The sequence below is a fragment of the Myotis daubentonii genome, chromosome 5 (genome assembly GCF_963259705.1).
Source record: "Myotis daubentonii chromosome 5, mMyoDau2.1, whole genome shotgun sequence".
NCBI classification, from domain to species: Eukaryota; Metazoa; Chordata; class Mammalia; order Chiroptera; family Vespertilionidae; genus Myotis; species Myotis daubentonii.
Window position 1 is genome coordinate 81,643,883 of NC_081844.1, and position 26,557 is coordinate 81,670,439.

The 26,557-nt window shown below is 42.5% G+C and overlaps 1 protein-coding gene across 2 annotated transcripts in view; it reads right to left on the reverse strand.

The window, feature by feature from the left end:
• SIL1 (SIL1 nucleotide exchange factor) overlaps positions 1 to 26,557 on the reverse strand; it is a 228,135-nt gene that overhangs the window by 50,338 nt on the left and 151,240 nt on the right. For both annotated transcript variants that reach the window (XM_059698515.1, XM_059698514.1), the window contains exons 5-7: positions 23,060 to 23,159; positions 14,912 to 15,103; positions 7,486 to 7,607 (exon numbers count right to left, since the gene is read on the reverse strand). In XM_059698515.1, the coding sequence (XP_059554498.1) occupies positions 7,486 to 7,607; positions 14,912 to 15,103; positions 23,060 to 23,159 (414 nt within the window). The remainder of the gene's footprint in view (positions 1 to 7,485; positions 7,608 to 14,911; positions 15,104 to 23,059; positions 23,160 to 26,557) is intronic.

The window sequence follows — 26,557 nt, forward strand, 5'->3', positions numbered from 1 at the left end:
TCTGGTGATTTCACCTTTTGTGTTAGGCCATTTAGTTTGTACCTTGAAATGCTTTAAGCTGCTGTGGGTAGACTTAGGTACCAGTTTCCATTCTCATGAAGCTTTCACTTTTTGGGGGATTGGAGAGAAAGGGGAGACACAGAGAAAAGACCTGGCATACACAGAGAACTGCATATATTAAAGAGTTAGTTTAGGAGTCCAAACAACAATAGCTAATGAAGTTGAAAGGAAAGAACTTTTCTGACTGGAGTTATCCAGGGAAGAAATTAAGAACGAGGTAGTGAATAACAACAAAAAATCTGATGGCAGCCACACAGAGGATGTGGAGGAGGCAGGAGCACATCACAAAGATAGATTTTTATTTTAAATGCTAAAGGGACAAGTTAAGCAAAGGGATACCTATTTCCCCAAAATGAAGTCTTGGTTTCTATAATACTCAGGGTGACTGGTCAGGCTTAGAGTTCATTTTCCATTTGTCATTAATTGCCATTAGAAAAAAGAAATGACTTTGAATGTAGCTTTAAGAGCTACAGCTATGGTCAATCTCGGTTAATATGCTAATCAATTTAATAGATACAAAATGGTTTGAGCAGCCCTAGCTGGTTTGGCTCAGTGGATATATTATCGGCCTATGGACTGAAGGTCCTAGGTTCGATTCTGGTCAAGGGCACATGCCCAGGTTGCGGGCTCGATCCCCAGGAGGGGGCATGCAGGAGGTAGCCAATCAATGATTCTCTTTTATCACTGACTAGAGGCACAGTGCACAGATTCGTGCACTGGTGGGGTCCCTCACCTGGCCTGTGGGGATAAGGCTGAAACTGGCTCTCTGACATCCCCCAAGGGGTCCAGGATTGCAAGAGGGTGCAGGCCAGGCCAAGGGACCCCACTGGTGCATGATTGGGGCCTGGAAGGGACCGCATAAGGGCTCCAGGGCGTGTCCAGCCCATCTTGCCCAGTCCTGATCGGCCGGACCCCAGCAGCAAGCTCACCTACTGGACGGAGCATCTGCCCCCTGGTAGTCAGTGCACATCATAGCAACTAGTTGAATGGTCGAATAACAGTCGGACAATCAGCATATTAGGCTTTTATTATATAAGATGTTTCTAGCTCTCTCTCCCTCTCCCTTCCTCTCTGAAGTCAATAAAAATATATTTTTAAAAATAAAAATAAATGGTTTGAGCATCTCCCCTCTTACTGAAGAAGTGTAAAAAAGAATGTTTTATGCTCACTTGAGGATATGTTTTTATTTATTTTTAGAAAGAGGGCAGGGAGCGACACAGAGAGAGAAACATTGATGTGGGAGAAACATTGATCGGTTGCTGCTGTATGTGCCTTGACTGGGGATCAAACCTGCAACCTAGGTATGTGCCCTGACTGGGAATCAAACCCACAACCTTTTGGTGTATGGGATGACACTCCAATCAACTGGCCAGGGCAGGAGCGTGAAAATTTAGCTCCTGGAGTCAAGAAGTCAGAACTAGTCCTAGAGGTCACATTTGGATGTTTATTCAAATGCTGGCATCTAAAATATCTGACCTCATCCCAATCTCTAGCCTTCTATATTCAGTTGCAAGTAACAAAGTAATGACACTGTTTTTTAAAAAGCACACATTTAGCCCTAACCTGTTTGGCTCAGTGGATAGAGCATCGGCCTGTGGACTGAAGGGTCCCAGATTGGATTCCAGTCAAGGGAACATCCACAGGAGGGGGTGCGCAGGAGGCAGCTGATCAATGTTTCTCTTTCATTGATGTTTCTAACTCTCTATCCCTTTATAAATAAATAAATTAATTAATTAAAAGCACACATTTAATTCTCTCTCACAAAGGTCTAGAAGTAGATGGTTCCAAAATCAGGATAGTGGCTGAACTATATCATAAAGGACCTAGTCAACTTCAGTCTTTACTCTCTATTACGCTCCTCAGCATGAAGGCTTTTTATCCTTGTGCTTTTCGCTTCAGTAGTAGAAGCCAACTGCTGTAGCTCCAAGACAACTATAAGGCAGGAAGAGTGGGCAGGGTCTCCTTACCTTATTATAAGAGAACAAAATCCTTCCCAGCCTTCCCAGCAAACATCTCTTTATGTCTCATTGATCAGAACTGGGTTCCATGTCCATCTCTAAGTCAATCTATTTCCATGGAGAATGGGATTACTATGCTTACTTTAGACTACTGATGGCTCATTTCCTAGCAGTAGGAGAGGGAATCCCCTCCCAGAACACACTGCTTCCCTCATAATATCAAGATTCCTTAAAATAGATTTTTATTTTTTAAAAAGTTGTTTAGTAGATTACAACAGAGGAAATAAAAATCCGCCGGATTCATTCACCAACTAAATAAGGGGAAATAAGACTCAAATATCACTCAGAAGTTTCAAGCTTGGGTAACTACGACAATCATACTGCCAAGAATAGATTAAAAAAAAAAAAAAAAGAGAGAGAGAGAGAGAACGTGGGAGGAAAAATCTAGTTTGTGAAAGAGACAAAAATGAATTCCATTTTCTTATCCTTACTTTGAGGTGCAATTAGGTAGTCTGGTGGAAATGGAGGATGAAACCTGAGGAGAAGAGCTGGACTTCAACACAGATATTGTTCAACCCACAATGAGGTAGTATTTGAAACCATGGGAAAAGGTAGGACTGGCAGAGAAAATAGAGAAAGAAGACAAGGCCAGAAAAATCTTGGTGAATAGCTATAATTAGGAGATAGTAAGAAGATGGTGTTGCCATGAAGGAAAAGAAGAGGGAGTAATTAATTACTGATATATAGGGACTACAATCCTGTGGCAGCCAAGAAGTAAAATTTCCAAAAGAAAGCAGTGGTTGACACTATAGACTGCTACAGAGATGTCAATGATTCCAAAATACTCTTGAAAATGTTCAGGGATGGCAGGAACATAACACTCACATGCGCTTATTTGGATCCCCTTTTGTCTACCCTTTCAAGAAGTTTGGAAGGAAAGGAAAGTACAGGTTGTCAGGTTAGAGGCAATTGGATTAACAAGTTAATGGTGGCACGGGGGTCAGTGGAGAGGTAACTGAGAACACTTATAGGCTAAGAAGAAGGAGCCTAAAGAGAGGGAAGGGAGTGAGGAGTACTGATGGTGAAGGGAAAACAGAAAGATGTGCAGATTCTGGAGGTCACAATAAGGACAAAACCCATGTTTAAAAGGAGAGATAAAAATGTGAAGAGACAATGGAAGTGACAACATGAGATGTTGGAAACAATGGGAAGCGAGTTTTAAGATATCTAGTGGATCACAGAAGTAAAGATAAAGACAATGTTGAGAATGTTGACCCCAGTAAACTCCAGATGAGCACTGAAATTTGCTGTGTATGTCAAGAAAGAAATCTGGAAATTGGAAGCCAATAGATGAAGACAAGACAATGGTTGAATGGTTAAAAATGAGTTGGTAAAACTTCAGTGAGGCTCTTGGGCTGCAGGACGCCTGGATGCCCCAAGCCTGAGGCCGGCGTGACAAGAATTATGGGAGTAGGGAAACTTTGCTGTCCTCTTCTTTATTTACCTACTTAATTTATTTTGTCTTCACTTTTTTAATAAAGCTGTTGGTCTAACTAAAAAACAAACAAACAAGCAAAAAAACTTCAATGAGAAGAGTACAACTGAGGAAACCAGAAAGTCAATAAAGGGGTGAGAGGGTACAGGGTCAAGAACAGGGAAGACATTCATTTTATAAAGAGATTTATTTAACCCAAAACCTGCTAAAGAAGCCCATGTGATTGCATAATAATTCATATAAGAATGAGACTTGAGACTTATTAAAGGTGGATGTAGAACACCAAAAGTGACTGAGGCAAGGGCAAGAGAACAGCAAAAGTCAATGCTCCCTAGTGTGAGCACATCAATTTCTTGATAATTTAACATTAACAGTTAAAAGGTCAAGGTTACAGCCCAGCTGGTGTGGCTCAGTGGTTGAGGGTCAATCAATGAACCAGGAAGCCATAGTTTGATTCCTGGTCGGAGCTTTGATGCCTGGGTTTCAGGCTCAATCCCCAGTAGGGGGCATACAGGAGACATCCAATCAGTGATTCTCTCTCATTGATATTTCTATCTTTCCTCTCTCTCTCTGAAATCAATAAAATATATATTTATAAAGGTCAAGGTTACATATAGGAATAAAAAAGAAAACAAAAGGAGGCATACAGTTTGCTGAGAATGTTAAAGAAAAACCAGATTACAGAAGGCTGCATGGCCTCTGAAATTCACAAGGCCTTTCTGAGATTTCCTATACACAGAAATACAAATGACCTATTCGGGACTCCACAGACTCCTGGTAGGTCAGATGTAGACAGACACATACAGGTGCCATCATGAGATGAAATCAGGTCATAGAAAAGCCACTGAAAATAACTGACTTGAAGATGAAAAGAGGTTTTAAAAAAAGAGAAGAAGAAGAAACCATAAAAAGATGAAACTGCCAAAAGCATCAGACTCCTATTTCCACTTATCTTCTTATGCAAGAGTTTGACCTGCCTTATACATGGGCAACAAACATCAGAAAATGAGTATGTGTGCAACCCATAAATAAGTATTAATAATATTTAAATAAGGGAACAAACTATTTCAGTGACCATTTAACATTCAGTATCACATCAACTACATTTATGTTAATTCTTTCTATTTGATCTTGGAATAACCGCTTCATATTTAACACCAAGGAAGAGATTTCTTCATCCAGAGATGTGTGTGGAGGCCTTATTAAACAATTAAGACAGGTAGGCAAAGAAAGCAGCAAGATTATTTGCTTACCCTCATGAAACAGTAAGATTAGCACCAAGAGTTATGCTAAGGGTAGAGCTTAAGCACCTTAACAGAAGAGAAAATAAGGAAGTAAAGGTTTGTACTGTAAAAACAAAAGGAATAATTGCCTCATAGTGAAAACTCAAAATAAAAAGGACATATGATGAGTATGATGATGTTATATATCCCTTATCACTGACAGGTGCTTTATAAGCATTTTCACAGGACTTACTGTATATGTTATATCATATCCACTTAACCTTATGAAATGCAGAGGACACCTATTTTTTTCCTAGTTAATAAATGCAAATGGTAAGGATTAGAAAGGTGAAATTACTTGCCAATAGGCAAACATCCAGAAAATGTAGAAACTGGACTTGAACTAGATATTCTAACTCTAGGTAAAGTGATGTGCCTAGTCCTCCCAATTGCTCAAATGTTTGGAATGACTGAGCAGTATTCTTGCCCATCAGCAGAAAACTAGAAGGAATGACTTCTAAATAACAGCCCCAAACCCTGGGACTCCGTGATTCCAATGTGCTCACCATCCCTTGAATAGCCTCTTGACAAAGAGCAAGCTCATCCAATCATTGTGTGTGTGTGTGTGTGTGTGTGTGTGTGTGTGATATAAGTGTAGTGTTGTGTGCACCTACAGGCTGGGGACAGGGAAGAAGCTGCAGAACCAATACTTAGGACATTAAAAGGAAATAATGAATATCAGACTACAGCACTGAAACCTGTCTCTCTGCATAGACATATTCTTACCTTTCATAAAACATTGACATTTCCAGCCTGCTGCTGGCTTCCAAAAGCTCTGTCACCATACCATGTTGTCACTGCAATGGCCCTCCAGTGAGCCATCAAAAGCCCAGCTAGAATGTTTTGAATATAGCTGTATGCTTGCCACCAAAACAATAAACTGCAATATTTTATATTTATCTCTATTTAAATTTTAGTGATACTGCATAAATGTTAATACAGTCTTACCCTCATACAATCACAGAAAAGTCTTAATAATACCACATATTGGCACAGCCCCCAGGAAGGTTAATACATACTTCTCAAGTCACTTGGTCTCCTTTAGTTAAGACGTGACATCAAAATACTACACAGTTTCCCCCAAGAAATGTGTTTCCAGAAGCAATGGCAAGGAAAGAAGTAGGATCATTTGTTTATATTGAAAATGGAAAGAAATACTTGGGATTAGGAAAAAGATTTCCAAAAAGGGTCTGGGAAAAGATGTTAATAATGTTTGATTTAGTTCTTTTATGGCTTAAGAAACAAAAAGTGAGCCTCAGTAAGTTCTCAATCTTCTAAAGCCTTATGAGGATAAGACCTGGGACCTCTCCGGGGCTGAAATCACAGCTATCAATGACAAACTTAGATTCTCTACTTTTTCAGTGGATGCACAAGCATCCTGGGAGACCAAGGAAAATGGAGTCCCTTGGAAGCTACAGCTTTGACTGCCAAAAACTCAACCACAGAACAAGCAGGGCTTCAAGATCAAGGCAGGTTAGTGATGAGAGAAACAAAGGCCTGCAGTGCTCTCAGTCTCTCCTCATGGAACAATTTTTCTGGTCTTCCCTGCTTTGCCCATAATTTACTAAGAAAAGATGCTGAAGCTTTTTAGAATGAGAGGACATCAGACAGATTCGAATTAAATAAAGATAAGTATGGATGAAAGGCAAAGAAGTCTTTTCAAAACAAAGTCTCCAATGGTAAAGACATTCAGAATAGCCTATTTCCTACAACATCACAATCCCTGCATCCAAGCAAGACAACCCTAATAGTCACCAGCCATTCCCTTATAGCAAGAATCAGAATATTGGATTCTGTTTTAGAGAAACAAATGGTCTTAGGAGATTTTCAAAACTGGAAGCAACTATAGGTCCAATAGACCAACTATAGCTTAAAGACATCTTGACATTTTTAGCGTGAGTATAACAAAGTGGTGCCCACATACCTTAATGCATCAACTCTTTGGAGAGATCAGTCTTCTAGCACTAGCTAGACTAATTAAAATTTAAACAACTCCCAACTCAGAGGGTCTGATAACCTGATTGCATGTTGACTGGTTCCAGACAACTAGGAAGAAGACACTTTCTACCCAAAAGACCCTCCTTGGTCAGGTTCATAACTTATTCATTACCAAATGTATGTAAGTAGCTTCACTTCCAAAAGGATCAACTCTTGGGAGTACATCTCCCTTCCTCTATGATTGATATAACTTTTTATTAGCTTTGTGTAAAACAGAGAATGTGATCTAAAATATGTCCTTAAATATCCATATATATATATATAAGATGAGGGGGAACACAGAATCAGAAATGGTGACATCCTGGGTGAAAATGCTTATCTACTTGGAATAAGAGCAGAATCAAACTCCTCTTACTCTAGTTTGAGTTTAGAGTGAAATAGAAATAGGGATATACATAAGTTTAAGTGTACCTTTTTCTGGGCCATTCCATCTAAGAGTAAAGCTAGAATTCACCTGAAGGGCCCAAACAATCCTGGCTGATGAGAAGTCCATTCTTCCCCCCCCCCCTTTATTTTTCTTTATTGATTAAGGTATTACATATGTGTTCTTACCTCCCCATTGCCCTCCCTCCCTCCGCTCATGCCCTCACCACCCTGGTGTCTGTGTCCATTGGGTATGCTTATATGCATGCATACAAGTCCTTTGGTTGATCTCTCCCCCTTGCCCCCACCCTCCTGTATCGTTGCTCACCTGGAAAAGGCAGCTCCCAGCACAAATGCAGCATACTCCTTCACCAGGGGCTCTGTGCTATTCAGCCCATTGATCACCACTTGAAGGCCACCGAAGGAAAGCAGGTCCTGTGCATTATCCATCTGCAACAAGGGCATTGCTTAGTACTGTATCGTCATCAAGGAAAGAAGAGCTCTTCTATAGCCTTTCTTTTAGTGACTATTCAAAAACAAACTAAAAAGTCAAGTAAAAAGCAATGGTTGCCTTTCTAACTAACAAGGAAAGAGTTTATAAAAACAAACTAAATTTTTAAATAATCTTAAATTTGAGAACTACTAATTAAACTAACATGATTTATGAGCACCTGTATGGGAACTGGTAGAAATGGCACCTATTCATTGCTTAGGTCAAACATGTCCTGGAAAATTCTAATACTGTAACGAATCATAAAGCGTACTCCTAACGTACAAGCTATTAACACAAAGATCCAACATCATCAACACTACTAAATGGTGCCATGCTTCCTACTGATGTCTAACCCCAAATGGGGGCAGTGGAGGCAACAGACATTTTTTAAAAAAGCTTATTTTAATTAGGAGTCAGGGACTATAAAAGGAGCTCCATTGCAGGGGGAGGGGGATTTGGCAGAGTAATAGGAAGAAGAAAGAATAATACCCTTCTCTTCCCTCTTCCTCACTTCATACAGCCAAGGTTGACTGAATCTGGACAATCATGATAAAATCTGCACAAAAGCCTCACCCTCAAAGGCTTTAATCTAGACCTGCAATACTGGCTAGTGCTACTTATTGGACAGTGCATAACACTTCCATTATTACATAAAGTTCTGTCGTTCAGCACCGGGTAGGCTATCATTTAAGTTCCAAAGCCTCAAGTCCAGACACTCTATCTTTTATTCTATGAAAGAGGGGATATCTCATTTCCCAACTTCATTAGAATCCCGGAACAAGCCCTCACTGGGTTTAGCTCAGTGGATAGAGCATCAGCCTAAGGACTGAAAGGTTCTGGGTTCGATTCCAGTCAAGGGTGCATGCTCGGGCTGTGGGCTAAATCCCCAGTAGGGGGCATGCAGGAGACAGCCAATCAATAATTCTCTCTCATCACTGATGTTTCTCTCTTCCTCTCCCTTCCTCTCTGAAATAAATACAAATAAAAAATCCTGGAACAAGAAGAGCTTTCTCAGAAAGGTGACTGGATGCCAGTTTCTTCATGGAGTAGCTTCAAGTATCCCTTGAAAATATCTTTGTTGCTACAAAAGCTGCCTCTTGCCCACAGGCTGATCCCACTCTACAAATCATCAGGAAATCCCAGGAGGGTAGAGCCCAACAACAATGTGACTGCTACCCACCTTTATCCTCCAGATGCCACAGAGCCCTTTCCTACCTGTGTCCTTCAAACTGGAAGAGGGCTCTAACAGAGAAATCAAGTTTAAAGAACTGTATTCTGCTCGCTTTGGGGTGGGCCTAGCCTGTTTTCACCACTTAGAAGATCATTCTTATACATTCATATAAACTCCACAGAGCAGAGGTTTTTATCTGCCCACTATTGTAGGTCTAGTGCAGTGATGGCGAACCTATGACACACGTGTCAGAGGTGACACGTGAACTCATTTTTTTGGTTGATTTTTCTTTGTTAAATGGCATTTAAATATATAAAATAAATATCAAAAATATAAGTCTTTGTTTTACTATGGTTGCAAATATAAAAAAAATTTCTATATGTGACACGGCACCAGAGTTAAGTTAGGGTTTTTCAAAATGCTAACACGCCGAGCTCAAAAGGTTCGCCATCACTGGTCTAATGACTAGAATAGCACTAAGCATATAGTTAGGTGCTCAATAAACAAACATTAAACCAGTGAATGCATTTGATCAGAAAAATATGTTACTGCGATAAACTCCACTGTAAGTTAAAAAAAAGGGGGGGGGGGCAATCTGGAGTATCTGTGCCAACAAAATGGATGGGTCCCTGGTATCACAGACCTGAAGAAATAGCCTAACCAGGGACATGAAGTAAGTATGGAGTTCGCACTGCCATAAAGGCCCCAAAACAGGGCTGGGATTTTTCTGCCATAAATAATACTTACTGAGCCTTCCTTACATACTCTGTTTTTAAAATCCAAGAATTCATCACCTCTCCTCTGATCCTCCTTCCTCCAGGTCTTTTGCATACAAAACCATGGCTCAGAGGCCTGTCACTCTATGCCTAGGAATGGCTACATATCAAAGCTTGTATGAGTTCCTACAAAAACAGCTGCCACTCTGAAAGCCCCAAAATAACAGAGCCCAGAGTCACAAAGGTTCTATGCTAGATTATCTTTATTACTACAAAGATGCTCAGGGTATTATACATGCTGACATTTACATAAGCATTTCAGTTTTCTCCAGATGTTTTCTCATTTGTTATTTCACTAGAGATGAGAAAAAAAGAAGTCATTCTGCTCACTGCACGCCCAGAAGATCAAGCTCCAAAATCTGGGTCTGGGGCAGAACTTTTCCAAGGATACCTTCAGAATAGGGTGGGACAGGTAGGAAGGAAGTCAAGGTAGAAGAAGGGAGTGCTAAAGAAGGGGGTAGAAGAGAACTATGTCAACACTCAGGAGGAAAAAAGAGAACCACAACACTGATAAGACAATGAGAGAAAAGGAAACCAAGAAAGGAAGAAATGGTGGTAAGTAATTGAGGAGTCATGGTGTGAGAGAAGGTAAACACACTGCCCCAGGGTGGATGGGCAGACAGAAACTGCTCCTCATAAATAACTCACTAACTGTTTTCCACACCCATGGTTTTGCTTTTCACAAACCCTGTTTAATAATTCAAACACGGCTATGAGGAACTTGGGCAGATCCATTTTGGGTCCTTGAAGCCCACGGCTCTCAAAACCACCCATCAGTGAATCTAGAATAGGAGTAGGCTGGTGAAGTTCCTGGCAAGGAACAGCCTATCTTCCTCAAAGCTAGTGCTACATCACCCTAATTCCCCACTGCAACTGGACCTCGAGGCTAAGCTGTGTCTTCTTTAATCACAACTTAACACTGTTGCATGGAAACCTGACATACCATCCCAAGCCAAGGACCTTATATTTCCAATTAAAAGGCTAATGACCCAAAACATTTATGACTCTTCTGTCAACAGGGCAAGTTTGGCCTCTAACAGGGGACTGGGTGGTTACCAGGCTAACCTCAGGCTGAGGTGGACAATGTCCAACTGTTTAACTAGTGCCCTATGAAAGCAGAATAGGATATCACCTGGCTTTTGGGAAAACAGAAATCTGTCAGAGCCCTTTTGTGTACTCACTCCCCTCTGCTAAGCTTTCTAGTCATTTTGGCTTTTTATGCTGCAACTAAAGGAAGAGCTTACAGAAACCTGGTAACTGAAGATCTATCCAAGTACGTTAAGATGAGAAAAAATAAAAGCTGTCAACATCAAAGCAGGACTGACTTAGCCAATAACCCCTAGGATCCTCAGTGCTTTAAATATCTATAATAGAAATGCTATTAGAATGTTTGTTTTTTCACCCTGAAGAGAAAGACTAGAAAAAGAAAAGAGAACCAGGTCCTTTTTTTTCCCCTCTAAGGAGATCACAGCCCTGTTATTTGCAGACTGAAAAAGAGTTATGAGCAGAGAAAGAAGATGAAGTGGCCATCCCATAATTCCTGCAGATACAGTACACACTTATCCTCTCTCACCACAAAGGCTGACAAATCCTAAAGAGAGAATGTTTTTAGCCTAGTTTATAGAGAACAAGGATGCTGTCGTGTGTGGGAGGATGATGAAGATCTATGTCTTGGTGAGGATCTCAAAAAGCCTTTGATTATGATTACACCGGGCAGCATTACCCCTAGGCTGGATTACTGCAACTGCCTCCTATCTGGTTTCCCTGCTTCTACCCATGACCACCCCACCGCTGCCTCTTGTCTAATTCTCAATAGAGCAGCCAGAGAGATCCTTTAAAAATAAGTCAGAGCATGTCATCCTTTAATAATGTCCAATTTCATTCTTTTCCATGACCTACAAGGAGCTCCATGATCTTCCTCCCATCACCTCTCTGAGTTTCATCTACCTCTCTCCCTCTTCTCTCAGCTCCAGCCACACCGACTTCCTTGTGGTTCCTCAAATATATTAGACATGCTCCTACTTTAGAGCTAAGGGTATTTCCTGTTTCTCTTGCCCAAGAGGCTCCTTCCCTTCCCTGCTCTTTTTATTTTTTCATAGTATTTATCACCTTTAAACATATTATATATAATTTACTTATGAGTTATATTTATTGTCTATCTGTTTCAGCTAGAAGGTAAGAGATATATCCTAAGTACCTGGAACATTGTCTGGGACTTAACAGACACCAAATAAATTAATTGATTGAATAAATAAATGGCTTCTCTTGGTTCCTTTTCCTTAGACTCACTCCCTTTCAGGCTTTATTCAAATGGTATCAGTATTCTGTAAAAGGCAGAGTGGCCAAAAGGTTAAGCGCACAGAGTTTGGGGTCAGTAAGGCTTTGTTGCAAATCCCAGCTCTACCACTAACTGGGTGACTTTGGGAAATTATAAGTGTGACCTCATTTGCCTCAGTTATAAAATGGGGTTAATATCAGTGCAGTGCCTACTCATAAGGCAGCTGTAGAAGCCAATACATTAATGTGTACAAAACACTTGAATATGAGCCAATTATATGATAATGCTCCATAAATGTTAACTATTATGACACAAGTCTGATCAGTCATTTCCCTGCTTCAAACTCTCCAGTGGTTCTTAGGATCAAGGATAAAATCATAAAGAGCATGGCATTGCCAACGCCAGCGCTCTGACTCCCTAACCTTCCCACTTTATCTCTGCTACCCCATCCCCTGGTCACTATGCTCTCATCTTTTCCAGGTCCTCAATTTCACCAAGCTCTTCTCTAACTCAGAATCTTTGCACATGATGTTTCCTCTGCCTGGAATGGCCTAATCCGAGGGTTGGCAAACTTTTTCTAAAGGGCCTGATAATAAATATTGTTGACTCTCTGAGCCATATGGTTTCTGTCACAACTACTCAACTCTGCCACTGTAGCTTAGATACAGCCCAAAACAATAAAACAATACATAAACAAATAGGTGTGGCTGCGTCCCAAAAAAACTTTATTTATCTAAGTTGGCAGTGGGGCAGATTTGGGCCATAGTTTGCCATCCCCTGCTTTAATCTCCGCTCTTTGCCTAGCCAACTCCTATTCATCCTTTATTGCTCAGCTTAAATGTCACATACTCAGGGAAGCCTTCTCAATGCCCCCAACTAGGCTAAATTTCCCTGTCATATACTCCTACATTACCCTCTGGAGTCCTCAACACAATTTTAAATTCTCTCATCAATTTGATCACTGTTTATTTATTTATTTAATTACTAGAGGCCCGGTGCACTAATTTGTGCACATGTGGGGTCCCTCAGCCTCGCTGGCAATGGGGGCCAATCAGGGCATCTCGGCCAGTCCTGATCGGGGCCATTGGGCTGGGGTTAAGGACCACGGGAGGTTGGCCGGCTGCACGAGGTTGGCTGTGGGAGTGCACTGACCACCAGGGGGCAGCTCCTGCATTTAGTGTCTGCCCCCTGGTGGTCAGTGCGCATCATAGTGACCTGTTGACTGGTCATTTTGTGAACTGGTCATACCAGTCGCTTAGGCTTTTATATATATAGACTAGGGGCCCAGTACACGAAATTCGTGCACTGGGTGTGTGGGGGCGGGGAGTGTCCCTCAGCCCAGCCTGCCCCCTCTCACATACTGGGAGCCCTCAGGCATTGACCCCCATCACCCTCCAATCGCAGGATCGGCCCCTTGCCCAGGCCTGACGCCTCTGCCAGAGGCGTCAGGCCTGGGCAGGGGATCCTCATTTCCCCCCATCACTGGTTCTGCCCCAGCCCAGGCCTGATGCCTCTGGCCCAGGCATCAGGCCTGGGCAGGGGACCCCCAGACCCCTCCGATTGCTGGCTCTGCCCCTTGCCCAGGCCTGATGCCTCAGCCAGAGGCGTAGACCCCCATCACCCTCCAATCGCCTGATCGGCCCCTTGCCCAAGCCTGACACCTCTGCCAGAGGCGTCAGGCTTGGACAGGGGACCCCCATCTCCCCCTGATCACTGGCTCTGGCCCCCGCCCAGGCCTGAGGCCTCTGTCCCAGGAATCATGCCTGGGCAGGGGACCCCCATCTCCCTCTGATTGCTTGCTCCACCCCCCGCCCAAGCCTGACGCCTCTGACCCAGGCTTCAGGCCTGGGCAAGGGGACCATCATATCCCCCCAATCCCCGGCTCAGCCCCCCGCCCAGGCCTGATGCCTCGGCCAGAGGAGTTGACCCTCATCACCCTCCGATCACCAATCACCGGATTGGCCCCTTGACCAAGCCTGAGGCCTCCGGCAGAGGTGTCAGGCCTGGGCAGGGGACCCCCAGCTCCCCGCAGTTGCAGGCTCCGCCCCTGCCCAGGCCTAACGCCTCTGGCCTAGGTGTCCGGCCCGGGCAGCGGGGACCCACAGCTGCAGTGGCCCCGCGATCGTGGGCTTCGCTTTAGGCCCAGGCAAGGGACCCCTAGCTCCTGGGACTGCCAGCTTCGACCGTGCCCAGCTCCCATCGCTGGCTCCACCCCTACTTCCTGCTATCACTGGCCAGGGCGGAAAAGGCACCTGCCCCCCAGCTCTTAGCTCCCCCCTGGGTTTCCGATCACTGTCAGTGGCAGGGGGCTTCTTCCTGCTTTCCCTTTCGCCTCCCTGCATTGTGCCTACATATGCAAATTAACCGCCATCTTGTTGGCAGTTAACTGCCAATCTTAGTTGGCAGTTAATTGCCAATCTTAGTTGGCAGTTAATTTGCATATAGCCCTGATTAGCCAATGAAAAGGGTATCGCCGTACGCCAATTACCATTTTTCTCTTTTATTAGTGTAGATTCCCTCTTACAAAATTGTAATCTACATGTAACAGGGACCACATCTACTTTACTTCTGCTGTATCCTCAGTGTTGAAAAATAAAGGAGGTAATCCTCCAAATGAAAAAGAGGTTGGCTCTGGCCTCTAAGAGCATTTTGACCTGGCCATGTGGCTCACTGGTTGGGAGTATTGTCCCATGCACCAAGTTCAATTTCTGGTCAGGGCTCATAATTTACGGGTTCTATCCCCAGTTAGGACAGGTATGGAAGGAAACCAATTGATGTTTCTTTCTCACATTGATGTTTCCTTCATTTTCTCTCTCCCTTCCTCTCTAAAATCAATAAAAACATATCCTTGGGTGAGGATTAAGAAAGAAAAAAAGAATGTATCTTACAACAATAGATACTGACATAGATTAAAAATACAGTACATGCTGGGAGAGAAGTATAGATGCTGATGTATTTTCCAAGAGCTTAGGACGGGGGGTTGGGGGGGAAGCTGTCAGTTAAAAAATCAGACTTATGGACAATGAAATACAATACCTGATGGACATAATATTCAAGATCAAAGAGTGCAGCAATCTTCTCCTCCAGGCTGGAGCTGGAACTATTGAATTTGTTGATTAGCCGTACCATGATCTGCATGTCAGTCTCAATGACAACATTCAACTCCGCAAAGTCCCTTTTTAGCTCCTCAATGGGGCGGAAGAGACGTTTAACCTCAGCCTGCCTTGCCTAGGAAGCAAAGAAATAATTAAATCAATTGGCGATATCTTTCCAAGACTCCTGTGGTCTATCATGGATGCTCCTCCTCAAAGAACTGCTTCTCCAACACTCAAAATTTTCGTTCATGTCTGCTATTAGAAATCCTGCTATCTTCTAAGATGCTTTCAGAGTCTACTCATATAGCCCTTCGCCCTAAAAAACACACTCAAGATTTTCCAAGGTTCTCTTATTCCAATTTGATTTCCAATGTTCAGGAAGATTGAAAAGTCTTGTTGTTGTAATCACTGAGGTCAGGGGAAGCAATACAAGCTCACTTTCAATCCTTAACATTACAAGGAAATGCTGAGGTCTAAGGTGGAATAATCGACACCTTGGTTCTCTATATTCTACAATCATAGAATATCTTGGCTTTGTCCTGCCCAATCCAGCAACATTATAGGGAAACCCAGATGTAGAAAACTGTAGGTAAAGAGATGTCAGAGTGGGAGCAATTTGCTGATGAAAGTTAAATCACCGTCATTACTGTCAATCTAACTACAGGTGTACAATTTGTTCAACTGTTTCAAGTGGCTAAATTACTATATGTACTATACTCAAATCTCAAACAATTTTCTCTCAATCCCTCCTTACCCCACACTCATACAAAGGTTTTAAAAATGAAGTGATGTTGGAGGTGAATAAAAGATTTTAATTAGATATTTTATACCTGTGACACTCCTTGTTTTCTTCCCACTTTTAGAGGATAGTGCTTATAAAGAGTCTGAAATGTCACAGTGGTTTGTGTTTCTATCGTTTGAGAAAAATTAAAAGGCACGAATATTTATAAAAAGCAGGATGATGAGCAGCTGTCAGTTCCAAATTGCTCATCTATTTATTACCTTTGGGTTTTTCTCCAGTTATAAACACGCCATAGAAACACCAACCAAAGGAATGAATCAGCCTCTCTTTTAAAAGACCAAGCTCCTAGCAGAGTAATCACATCTATAGGATGCCATATTCTGCTTATAGCAGAAAGATGCTCTCCCTACACCCTGCTAGAGAACTCTGCCAGGCAACGAACTGTAGGATGACAAGCAAGCGAGCAGAATAAGAAACTAGTGGCCTCTGCCTCACAAAAATGATGTGTAACTGGACCTCAGAAAGGCCGCCCCCTTTTTTTAAGGAAAAAAAGCTGTTTATTTTGCAGTAATTAAATACTCACAGTAAATTACAAAAATAGTACAGAGAGTGCCATGTATCCTTCTTTCAGCTTCCCCCAATGGTAACACCATACATTACAATAGCACAATATCCAAACCAAGAAAATGACTTAGGTACAATACTGTTAATATGACTACAAGTCTTATTCAGATTTCACCAGCTTTTATATGTACACATTTGCATGTGTGTGTCTATATTATTTTAAACCATTTTGTTCAATATACAGATTCACGTGACCACCAGAACAATGAAGCTACAGAACTGTCCATCTCTACCTCTATTCTGTCCCTTTATTTTTATTTAATCCTCATGGGAGGATATTTTTCCATTGATTTTTTTAGAGTAAATGGAAGGGAGAGGGAGATAGAGAGAAACGTTGATGTGAGAAGGACACATCAATTGGTTGCCTCCCGCACGCTCCCGACAGAGGCTGGGAATCGAGCCTGCAACCCAAGCCTGTAACTGAAGTACATGCCCCTGACCAGAATCAAACCCCAGACCCTTTAGTCTGTGGGCCAAGGCTCTGTCCACTGAGCCAAACCAACCAGGGCCATTGTACTCCTTTATAGGTGTACCTCATCCTCCCATCCACTCCCTTTTGTCCTTATGCTCTGGCAACCATTGATTTGTTCTCCATCTCTATAATTCTGACATTTGGAGAATGTTATATATATGGAATTACAAAGCCTATAACCTTTTGAGATTGGTGCTTTTTTAGTGAACATAATGAATTTGAGATATATCCACGTTACTGCATATATCAATGGTTCATTTCTTTTTAATGCTGAGTAGTATTCCACTGTATAGATATTTGTTTGTTTGTAACCATTCACCTCTTGAAGAAAATTTGAGTTATTCCAGGGTTTTGGCTATTATATTATTCAGTTTCATGAATCCATGGGTTTATGCATTTCATCATCTCTGGGAATTTTTCCATCTTTATTTCTTTGATTATTTTTTTAGTCTTACATTCTTCTTTCTTTCCTTCTGAAACTCCAGGGACACAAATGTTAGATCTTTTGTTACACAGGCATACCAAGGAGATATTGCAGATTCAGTTTCAGATCATACAATAAAGCAAATATCACAATAAAGTGAGTCACACAAATTTTTTGGCTTCCCAATGCATATAAAAGTTATGTTTATATCATATTGTAGCCTATTAAGTGTGCAATAGCATTATATCTGAAAAGAAATGATGTACAAACCTTAATGTAAAAAAATATTTTACTGCTAAAAATGCTAAACATCATCTGAGCCTTCAGCTAGTTGTAATCTTTTTACTAGTGGAGGGTCTTGCATCAATGTTGATGAAAACACAATATCTCCAAAGCTCAATAAAAAGAGCACCAATCTCAAAAGCCTATAGTCCTATAGGTTCCTAAAATCTCTGTTCATTTTTCCAATCTATTTTTTTCTTCTTTCGATTAAGAAATATTTATCTGTCTTCAGGTTCCCTGATGTTTTTCTCTCTCATCTCTATTTTATATTAAGCCTACCCATTAATTTTTTAAAAATTGCTGTATTTTTCAGTTCTAAAATTCCATTTAATTTTTTTATATCTTCTATTTATTTGCTGAGGTTGTCATTTGTTTAAAGAGTGTTCATATTGCTTCTTTTAATGATAGCTGCTTTAAAATCCTTGTTAGATAATTCCAACTTCTGAGTCATCTCACTGCTGGTATCTCTGTTGTCTTTCCTAAAATATGTTTTGATTTTCCTGATTATTGGTATGATGAGTGATTTTTTTTTATTTTTTTTTTTTTTACTGTATCCTGGACACTCTGATCTTAAGACTCTGAATCTTCCTTTTCAGTAGGCAATCACATTGTTTAGGTTTAATATGCTGGTTCTGGCCTTCATGTATAGCTGTGACTACAAAACAAATTTTCAGAGCTTTTGCAGTGTTATTTTGGTCTACTTCTTTTGTGTGCTAACCAGAAGCTAATCTAAACACCTGGGCAGTATTCCAAACTACAGTTCAGTTCTTAAATCTTTTGCTGTGTTAACTCTGGTCAGTTTCTCATAGAAAGCATGACCAGGACTTCATTTGCAAAATCCCTTTCTCTAGCTCCCTTCTCTCCACAACCCTACCATACTCTCTAGTTAGGAGAAAAAAACAAAACAAAACATCATCTGCCACCACTGGGCACTGGACACAGGGAGTAGAATTCCTTCCTTAGCCTCTACTGACAGCACCCTTATGGGGGACTGAAGCATTGCCTCATTGCTGCTGGTCTAGGGGTGAAAAGTTGGCCTCCTCAGTTACTCTCACTGACATTGCCTCAGAGTTGGGAGCACAATACTGCATCACACTGCCTCACTGCCACCAGGTAAAGGGTGAAAGTATAGACTCTCCATTCACCCCCACCCTCCACTGGCATTACCTCAGCGAGGAGAAGTGCAAAACTTCCTTGGTGCTGCCAGACAGGGGGCAACTTTCAGGCTCTCTTCTTGGCCTCTGTTGATCCCACACTAACAGGAGATCACACTACCCCATGTGAAGGATGAAAAACACTGGTCTCTACTGGTAGCACACCAGTGAAGGAAGCAAAGAATAGTCTTTTAACACTGGGCAGAAGGTAGAAAATTCTGCCTCAACTCTCACTGACACCACCTTGGTGGTGGTAACAGATTACAGCCTAACACCATCTCACTGCCAACAGGAGGAGTGCAAGTTCAGGCTCCCCATTCAAGTTTTGCTGACACCACTCTGGTGGAGGAATGAGAGTGCAGTTTGTTACCACCACGTGGAAGATTGAAATCCACGTTCCCCATTCAACTTCCACTGGCACTGAGGGTTAAGATGGGAAGATTTCCATGCTCTTTGGCTAAAGTGGGACAGGTATTGTCCAAAAGTTTTTTGTCCTACTAGGCTGCCCTTTGCCTGGTTCTTTCTCTCGAAAGAACAGGCTTTTATTAGGGCTATTTTCTATGTACCTGTTGGCATTTCTGAGATGTAGGCTTCTCTAGTGCCCACTCTGGGATATATAAAGGGAAACATGAAAGCCCAAGGAACTCACTGCCAGGTCATTCATCAAGTGCCTACGTCCCTAGCCAGTCTGCCTCCTTCTTCCAACCTTTTAGAGTGTTCTTATATTTACTTTTAGTATTATGTCCAGGGTTTTTAGTTGTCCTTTAGTAGGAAGAATAAAGAGAAATGAGTCTTCTTCATCTTGTCCAGAATCAAAAGTTTAAGGCCATATTTTAAAATGCAGCAATTTATAGTATACAGGTGAACAACATCTGACATGATAAAACATAAAGCATCAAGAAATTTGTATGGTAATAGAGGAATAAAGGGATCAGTTTCAACAATAACAGCCCAAATCTGTTGGGCAAAACAGAGCTTTTTCATGAAGCAAGTGACTCTGAGAAGGACTGATTCACTTAAGTCTACTCAAGTACCAATGACACAACAGAATTGATACCCTTCCCTCCAAAAAAAATAAAGCTCAAAAAACATTCTCTCAACTGACAGGATATGGCACAATATCTGACAGTACTGTTTTTAAAAATAGCAAAAGCACAATCCTGTATTTGCAAACCACCACACAACCTGGGTTTAAATTTTTTTATTGAATTTATTGGGGTGACATTGGTTAATACAATTATATAACTTTCAGGGATACAATTCTGTAATACTTTATCTGTATAGTAAGGGCCCAGTGCACAAATTCGTGCACCTTGAAAGGAACTGTGGGCTGCGAGGCTGCGGTGGGCACAGGGGTGAGTCTCAGCCAATCCTCCGCACCCTGCCCAGCCTCTCCTGCATGCCCCCTGGTCCAGTCTGCTGGCAGCCCCGTTCCCGCTGCCACCACTCCCATGCACTCCCAGGCACTGACAATGCCAGCCCTGCTTGCACCTGCTGACAGCGTGGAGCAACTGGGGCCAGCACCAGCAGCGGGTGCAAGCAGGGCTGGCACTGTCAGCGGGTGCAAGCGTCAGCTGCTGACCTGATTGCCCCTAAGGAGCAGGGGGAGGTGGAGAAGCCCTCAGGGGCGTTTGGGACCAGCAGCTGCCACTTGCACCCACTGACGGCACCAAGCAATCAGGACTGGCAGCAGGTGCAAGTGGCGGCTCTGGCACGGGCTGCGGGTGGGAGTGGGGCCGGCACCAGCAGCAAGTGCAAGTGGCGGCTTTAGCGCTGGCAGCAGGTGCGAGTGGGGCCAACGCCAGCAGCGGGTGTGAGAAGCGGCTGCTGGCCCCTCAGGAGTAGGGGGAGGTGGAGAAGCCCTCAGGGGCGATTGGGGCTGGCAGCCACCGCTCGCACCCACTGATGGCACTGAACGATTGGGGCCGGCACTAGGTGCTGGCAGTGAGTGCAAGCAGTGGCTCCAGCGCCAGCAGCAGGTGCAAGCAGGTCCGGCACCGGCAGCAGGTGTGAGCGGGGCCGGTGCTAGCAGTAGGTGCGAGCACCTGGCGGGATTGTGGTATGCGGGAGCAAAGAATTTTCAGTAACTACCAGAGGCTTGCCCCGATGACAGCGACCAGCACCCCACCTTGGTCTGGCACCCCTGCTCACCTGCTCCACCATCCCGCCACAGCCAATGCCCACCATGTTCTGCACTCTGCCACCTGCTGCCAATGCCCACCATGTTCCACGTGTGTCCCTTGGTGGTCAGCGCATATCATAGCGACTGGTTGTTCAGTTGTTCAGCCGTTCGGGCTATTTGCTTATTAGGGATAGATAGATAGATAGATAGATAGATAGATAGATAGATAGATAGATATAGATATAGATAGATAGATATAGATATATAGATTAGAGGCCCGATGCATGAAAGTCGTACATGGGTAGGGTCCCTAGGCTTTTATTATATAGGATTGTATTGTGTGTTCACCAACCCAAGCCAAGTAAATACTGATAAACAAAAAGTATGATGGCATCTGCAGTCATAAGTTTAGGACATGTAAGAAACTCTCCAATCTACTTAAAGTCAATTTATTTGCCACTCCCAGTGCACTGGCAGTGAGCAGAATCAGTCCAAACAGAAAATGACTCAAACCAGAAATACAGGATTGGGATCGTGCATTTGGGTACTGGGATTGGGATCTCTCCTTACAAAAAGAAAGGGTTATTTTTAATTGCAAATAAACAAAACACCCTGAAAATGTAATCTCTTGCTTTCGCATTTAAAAATATTTTCATAATATTCATACTTTTCTATACTAACTTATTTATGGAGGAAGAATATCATTAAAGAGAACAAAGAGAAGAGACAGAGGTACAGTGGTTCTTCCATCAATGCAGAAGACATGAACAAAGGCTGGCTTTTATGTTCCCATTAGCCCCACATGGAATAATCCCTAACCCTGGCCACAGGAACACTAATCTCTCTGTTCCATGTATCTAGGCATGCACTGCTCTCCTCTGTTGGCCTTACCTTCACCAGGTAGAGGATTTGCTTTTTCTCACCCCTTCAGTTAAAATACACCTGTGGTAGGATGGATATTTATGCATCATCTTCCTTCAACCATTGCTGCTGCTACTGCTATCCTGATAATCACTTCGTCACATATACACTCACTAAGCTGGGAGATGTTACTGGTAAGATAAGTAGAGACATGGAGACATGGCTTGCATACTAACACATCCTAATTATGTCCTCCCCACATTTTAAAAAAAAAGTCTCATTTGTCTCAGAAATACTTAGCTCTAAAGCAGGGGTGGGCAAACTTTTTGACTCGAGGGCCACAATGGGTTCTTAAACTGGACCGGAGGGCCGGAACAAAAGCATGGATGGAGTGTTTGTGTGAACTAATATAAATTCAAAGTAAACATCATTACATAAAAGGGTACGGTCTTTTTTTTTTTTTTAGTTTTATTCATTTCAAACGGGCCGTAGTTTGCCCACGGCTGCTCTAAAGGATATGAGGGACCTAAGGCTTTCTCCACTAACATACAAGCTGTCAAGAACCCTATGCTGCCCCTCTAAAATTCTGCCAGGATTGTGAGGTGAGAGCAGGCAAAGCAAAGAGGTAGACAAAGCAAAAGAGAAGAAGAGGGAGGGAAAACTTAAAAAGGTCTCCAAGGCAGTCATCTAAGGAGATTCTTTCAAAGACAGGACTCGACTGGAAATGTAAAAAATGATCTGTGACATTTTCTGGCTGTTACATGAGCTCATGAGATCCATCTAAGAGTAAAATTTCTTTCTGGTATAGGTCTGTACCTACAAGCCCTCCCAGATATCAGAGGCCTAGCCAAGGAGCTGCAATTCTGCCTCTTGTTCCTTCTCATTCCCTTAGCTTGTAGAGTTTAGAGTTGAGACCTGGTGGACACCTCAGCCATCCTCTTATCCAAGCCCTGTGTTGTACCGTATTTAAGAAACCTTAAGGCCTGGAAAAGGAAATACATTTGCTACGTGTTCAAAGGATAAGGACAAGGACCCAGGCTTCTTCCTTCCTGGTCCAACACCTCTGTCCTTTAAACCTGTAGTAATCCAAGTGCAAGTGAGATCTGAATTTTAATTTCTACTCTTTTCACTCATGTCTGTGATAATGGAGAGTATGGCTATCTCTACTTTGTACCTCAATTTTCCCGAACGTGTAATTGGAAGTTGGATCCTAACCTAAGCGATGACAGAAATGCCCCAGCATTTTTTCAGTAGTCTATAAAGGGTTATATTGGCATTAACTTCTGTTTAAATTATTTTATAATATTATTGTTATTATTATCCCATGTATTACTGCAAAAGGGAAAAAGTGATTCCCTTCAAGGCCATCCTGCAGACTTATACTAACTCCCTGGAGAATGTCACATACCTTGTCTTCCTTTGAACTCTCCATCTCTGCCCCTTCCTTGAATTTTGCCAGTGCACTCTTGAGGTCCTGGGATGTATAGGTGTTAGTGTTGATGTCCAGCCTGTCCGAAGAGAAGTTGGGAGTTAGGAGGGAGACACCATCTTTCCCAAGAAAGAACCCTGCCCCCTCCCGTGGGTGGCTGGTACTTCAAGGCAAGCTAAACCAGGCCAGCTCTAACTCAAAGTGCCCTACCCTACCTTTACCTTCAGTCAGCCAGAAGTCCAACAGGGTAATCTTACCTTGAAGCTAGAGGAGGAAAGACACAGCTGAAGATGGGGTCATTTCATGAAAGAGGAGGAAATGGCATGGGACAGGACAAAGGCCCACCATGGACAGAAAGCTCTCAGCCAGCTACTCAGGCAAAACAAGTCTAGAATGTTTCTGCAATGCTCCTCTCTCAGCACATGCCAGGGCAGGACCTCCTAAAGGGTACTGAATACAGAGAGAATAACATAGACCCTATTTATATTCTTTTAGGAAATAAACCAACAGAGACCTGAGCCCCCCCCCCCCCCCCCAAGCATGTGCCTGACCTGATTTGAAAAGCCAGCCTATCTACACAAAAACAGGCTAAATTCATACCTTTAAGACCAACCCCTGAGCACAGAGTAGATGCAGAAGTTATGTGTCAACCTGATAAAGGAATGGATTTAAGATGCCAAAGACTAGAATCAAGGTCAGTTACCTTCCAGAGCTAGTCTCCAAAAAGAAGGAAGAAAGAAACCAATGTGGATGTAATCTAGGGAACCTGGCAAAACCTACAGAATGATATCCTCACAGAGACCACTGGAACTAATTCAAGCCACAACCATTCATCTTGACTGAGGAGAAGGCATTCATGGGGTGGGGAGTGGGGGCAGGTTTTAGCACGGGCAGTTATTTCAGTTCAGTGAACAGAGGTGGGAACAAAAGTAAGATGGACAAAGGGATGTATGGAATGTGAACTGTGCTTGACAAGTCTGTCCAGCGCTGGGGAGTTGGAAGGGGAAGCATTAAGGATAACCCAGGAGATATATCAAGGTGGAGGAAGAAGTATTTAACTCTGTGGGATCACTAACTTCTTTGGCAATCTGATGGAAAGGGGTGGGTCTTGTTCCCCAGGGGGATAAACAAAATACTACAACAATTTTGGAAATTAGCCCTGTCCTTTGGACTCTGTTCCATTCCAGTGCTAAAGAGCCAGGAAGACACTGTGAAGTGGAATTGGAGGAGCACAGGAAGAGGTTGACTCCAGAAGAAGGAAGTCACCACCAAACACAGCCAGAGACTCCTGAGCTCACAGCAGTAAACACCCACACCACCTTTTCAATGCTTTGGGCTCCTGTGCAGACAGGTTTTCCACTGGTTATAAATGCTGAGAAGAAAAAGGACATGTCCAGTGTATCTTGGCAGCCATCCCAGGGCAGAGCTCTCAGAAACATTTCAAAAGAGAAAAGTAGAGTCAGGAGTGGAGACAAATCTTTCTCTTATGGTGTGTCTATCACAGACCATTTGGATGGCTTTACTTCTATTCTGAAAAGATGTGAACAACAGACAAAGTAGCAAGTGCTCCTACTGATGATCTACAGTCAGGTATGGAGAAATAACTTCCCATGGTATTAAAAACAACAAATAAAAGACTCCACATTTATCCAGTTCCTAATTCAATATTCTTAAACCAAGAAAAAAAATGGGCTTTTTATTTAGAAAACAAGAAGACTTGCCTTATATGTGAAAAAAGACCTCCTGAAATACTTTGGGACCCTGACATATGTGTATATATGTGTGCTGGGGATGGAGGGAGGTTGACAGGGTTACAACAATGAGATTTGATTATTTCTTAGATGGCTATGAGAAATTAATCATTATGACCTGGGTCACCGTAGGTATAGGTGTATATAGAAAAATAACGATTTTCCCAGTTCGGGGTGACATTAAGGAGGACAAATATCTCCTTATCTATCACAAATAAAGTCAAATTTTCCAACAGTAAAAACTACCCAAATATGAACAGGTTGCTTTGTGGGACTGTGAGTGCCACATGACCGAAGGTGCATATGGACAGGCTCAGTGACTTTTTGGTCAGGTATATCAAGAAAAATACTCAGGTAAAAACTGGGCCTCTAAAGTCCCTTTCTGCCCCATATCTAATTGTAAAATATTGTTAATAATTATACAAGGGCTGAATAACACTAATTCCACTCAATCCACAACTGATTCTCAATGCTTAACATGCATTAAAACAGGGGCAGCTAACTACCTGTAATGACCAGATAATACTTGAGGCTTTGTGGGCCTTATGGTGATTGTCCCAACTACACAACTCTGCCAGTGTCACAAGAAATCAGCCATAGAAAATACTTAAACGAGTATGGCCATCTCTATACATAAAAGACTAATATGCAAAGTGTCCCCTCGGGAGTTCGACTGGGAGACCAGGAGTTCGATCGCTTGCTATGACATGAGCTGACCACCAAGGGGCAGTGCAGAATGAAGGAAGGCCCCAGCCGGCGGCCAGCAGCCAGGGAAGGAAGGTCCTGGCTGGCGGCTGGAAGGCCCCAATCAGTCCTGATCATTGGCCAGGCCTAGGGACCCTACCCGTGCACTGGGCCTCTAGTGTTCTAATAAAACTTTTTATGGACACTGAAATCTGAATTTCACACAATTTTCATGAGTCATGAAATATGCTCCTTTTGTTTTCTTTTTCCAACCATTAAACAATGTTAAAAAACAACTTAGCTGTGGGCCATATAAAAACAGGCAGCAGTCCCAAAATGGGCTACAGGCTATAATTTGCTGGTCTCTATGTTAGAAACTTCATGGCTGGTATTAACACCGACCTTTCCAACTGCAGAATTCTAGCAACCCTTGCAATCCCATGCTTTAACCTCCTTGTCCCTCATGCAGGAAATAGAAAACAGAAAACTTGGTAATTCAAGGCAACTAACAGCAAAATAGAGACTATAAATTGCCAGAAATCAAATAATCAAATAAGCTGGTTATTAAAAAACAAGGCAACCTCTTACCATTGGAGAACTTTTATACTATAAGAGAGCTTGTTTTAATTTAATATGTACTAACAAGAGGAAAAGTTAGTCTGAATTAAAGACTTTAAAATGCAATTTTATTGTTCACCAAGGAAATATTATTACAAAGCAGAAGGTCTAACAGGCCTGTTTTAATGAATAGATGATTCATCTGTAATCAGCGCATTAATTGTTGGGATGCTCTTAAAGTACTGGGGAAAAACAGCTTTTAAAAAAAATTAAATTCTTTATTGTTTAAAGTATTACATAAGTCTCCTTTCCCCCCCACTGACCACTCCCTGGCCACCCCCACCCCCCAGCACATGCCTTCACCCCCCCCATCTCCCCCATCTGTGCCCATGGATTATGCTCATATGCATGCATACAAGTCCTTTGGTTGATCTCATACCCCCTCACACCCCACCTTCCATCATAGGTTGGATAGTCTGTACGA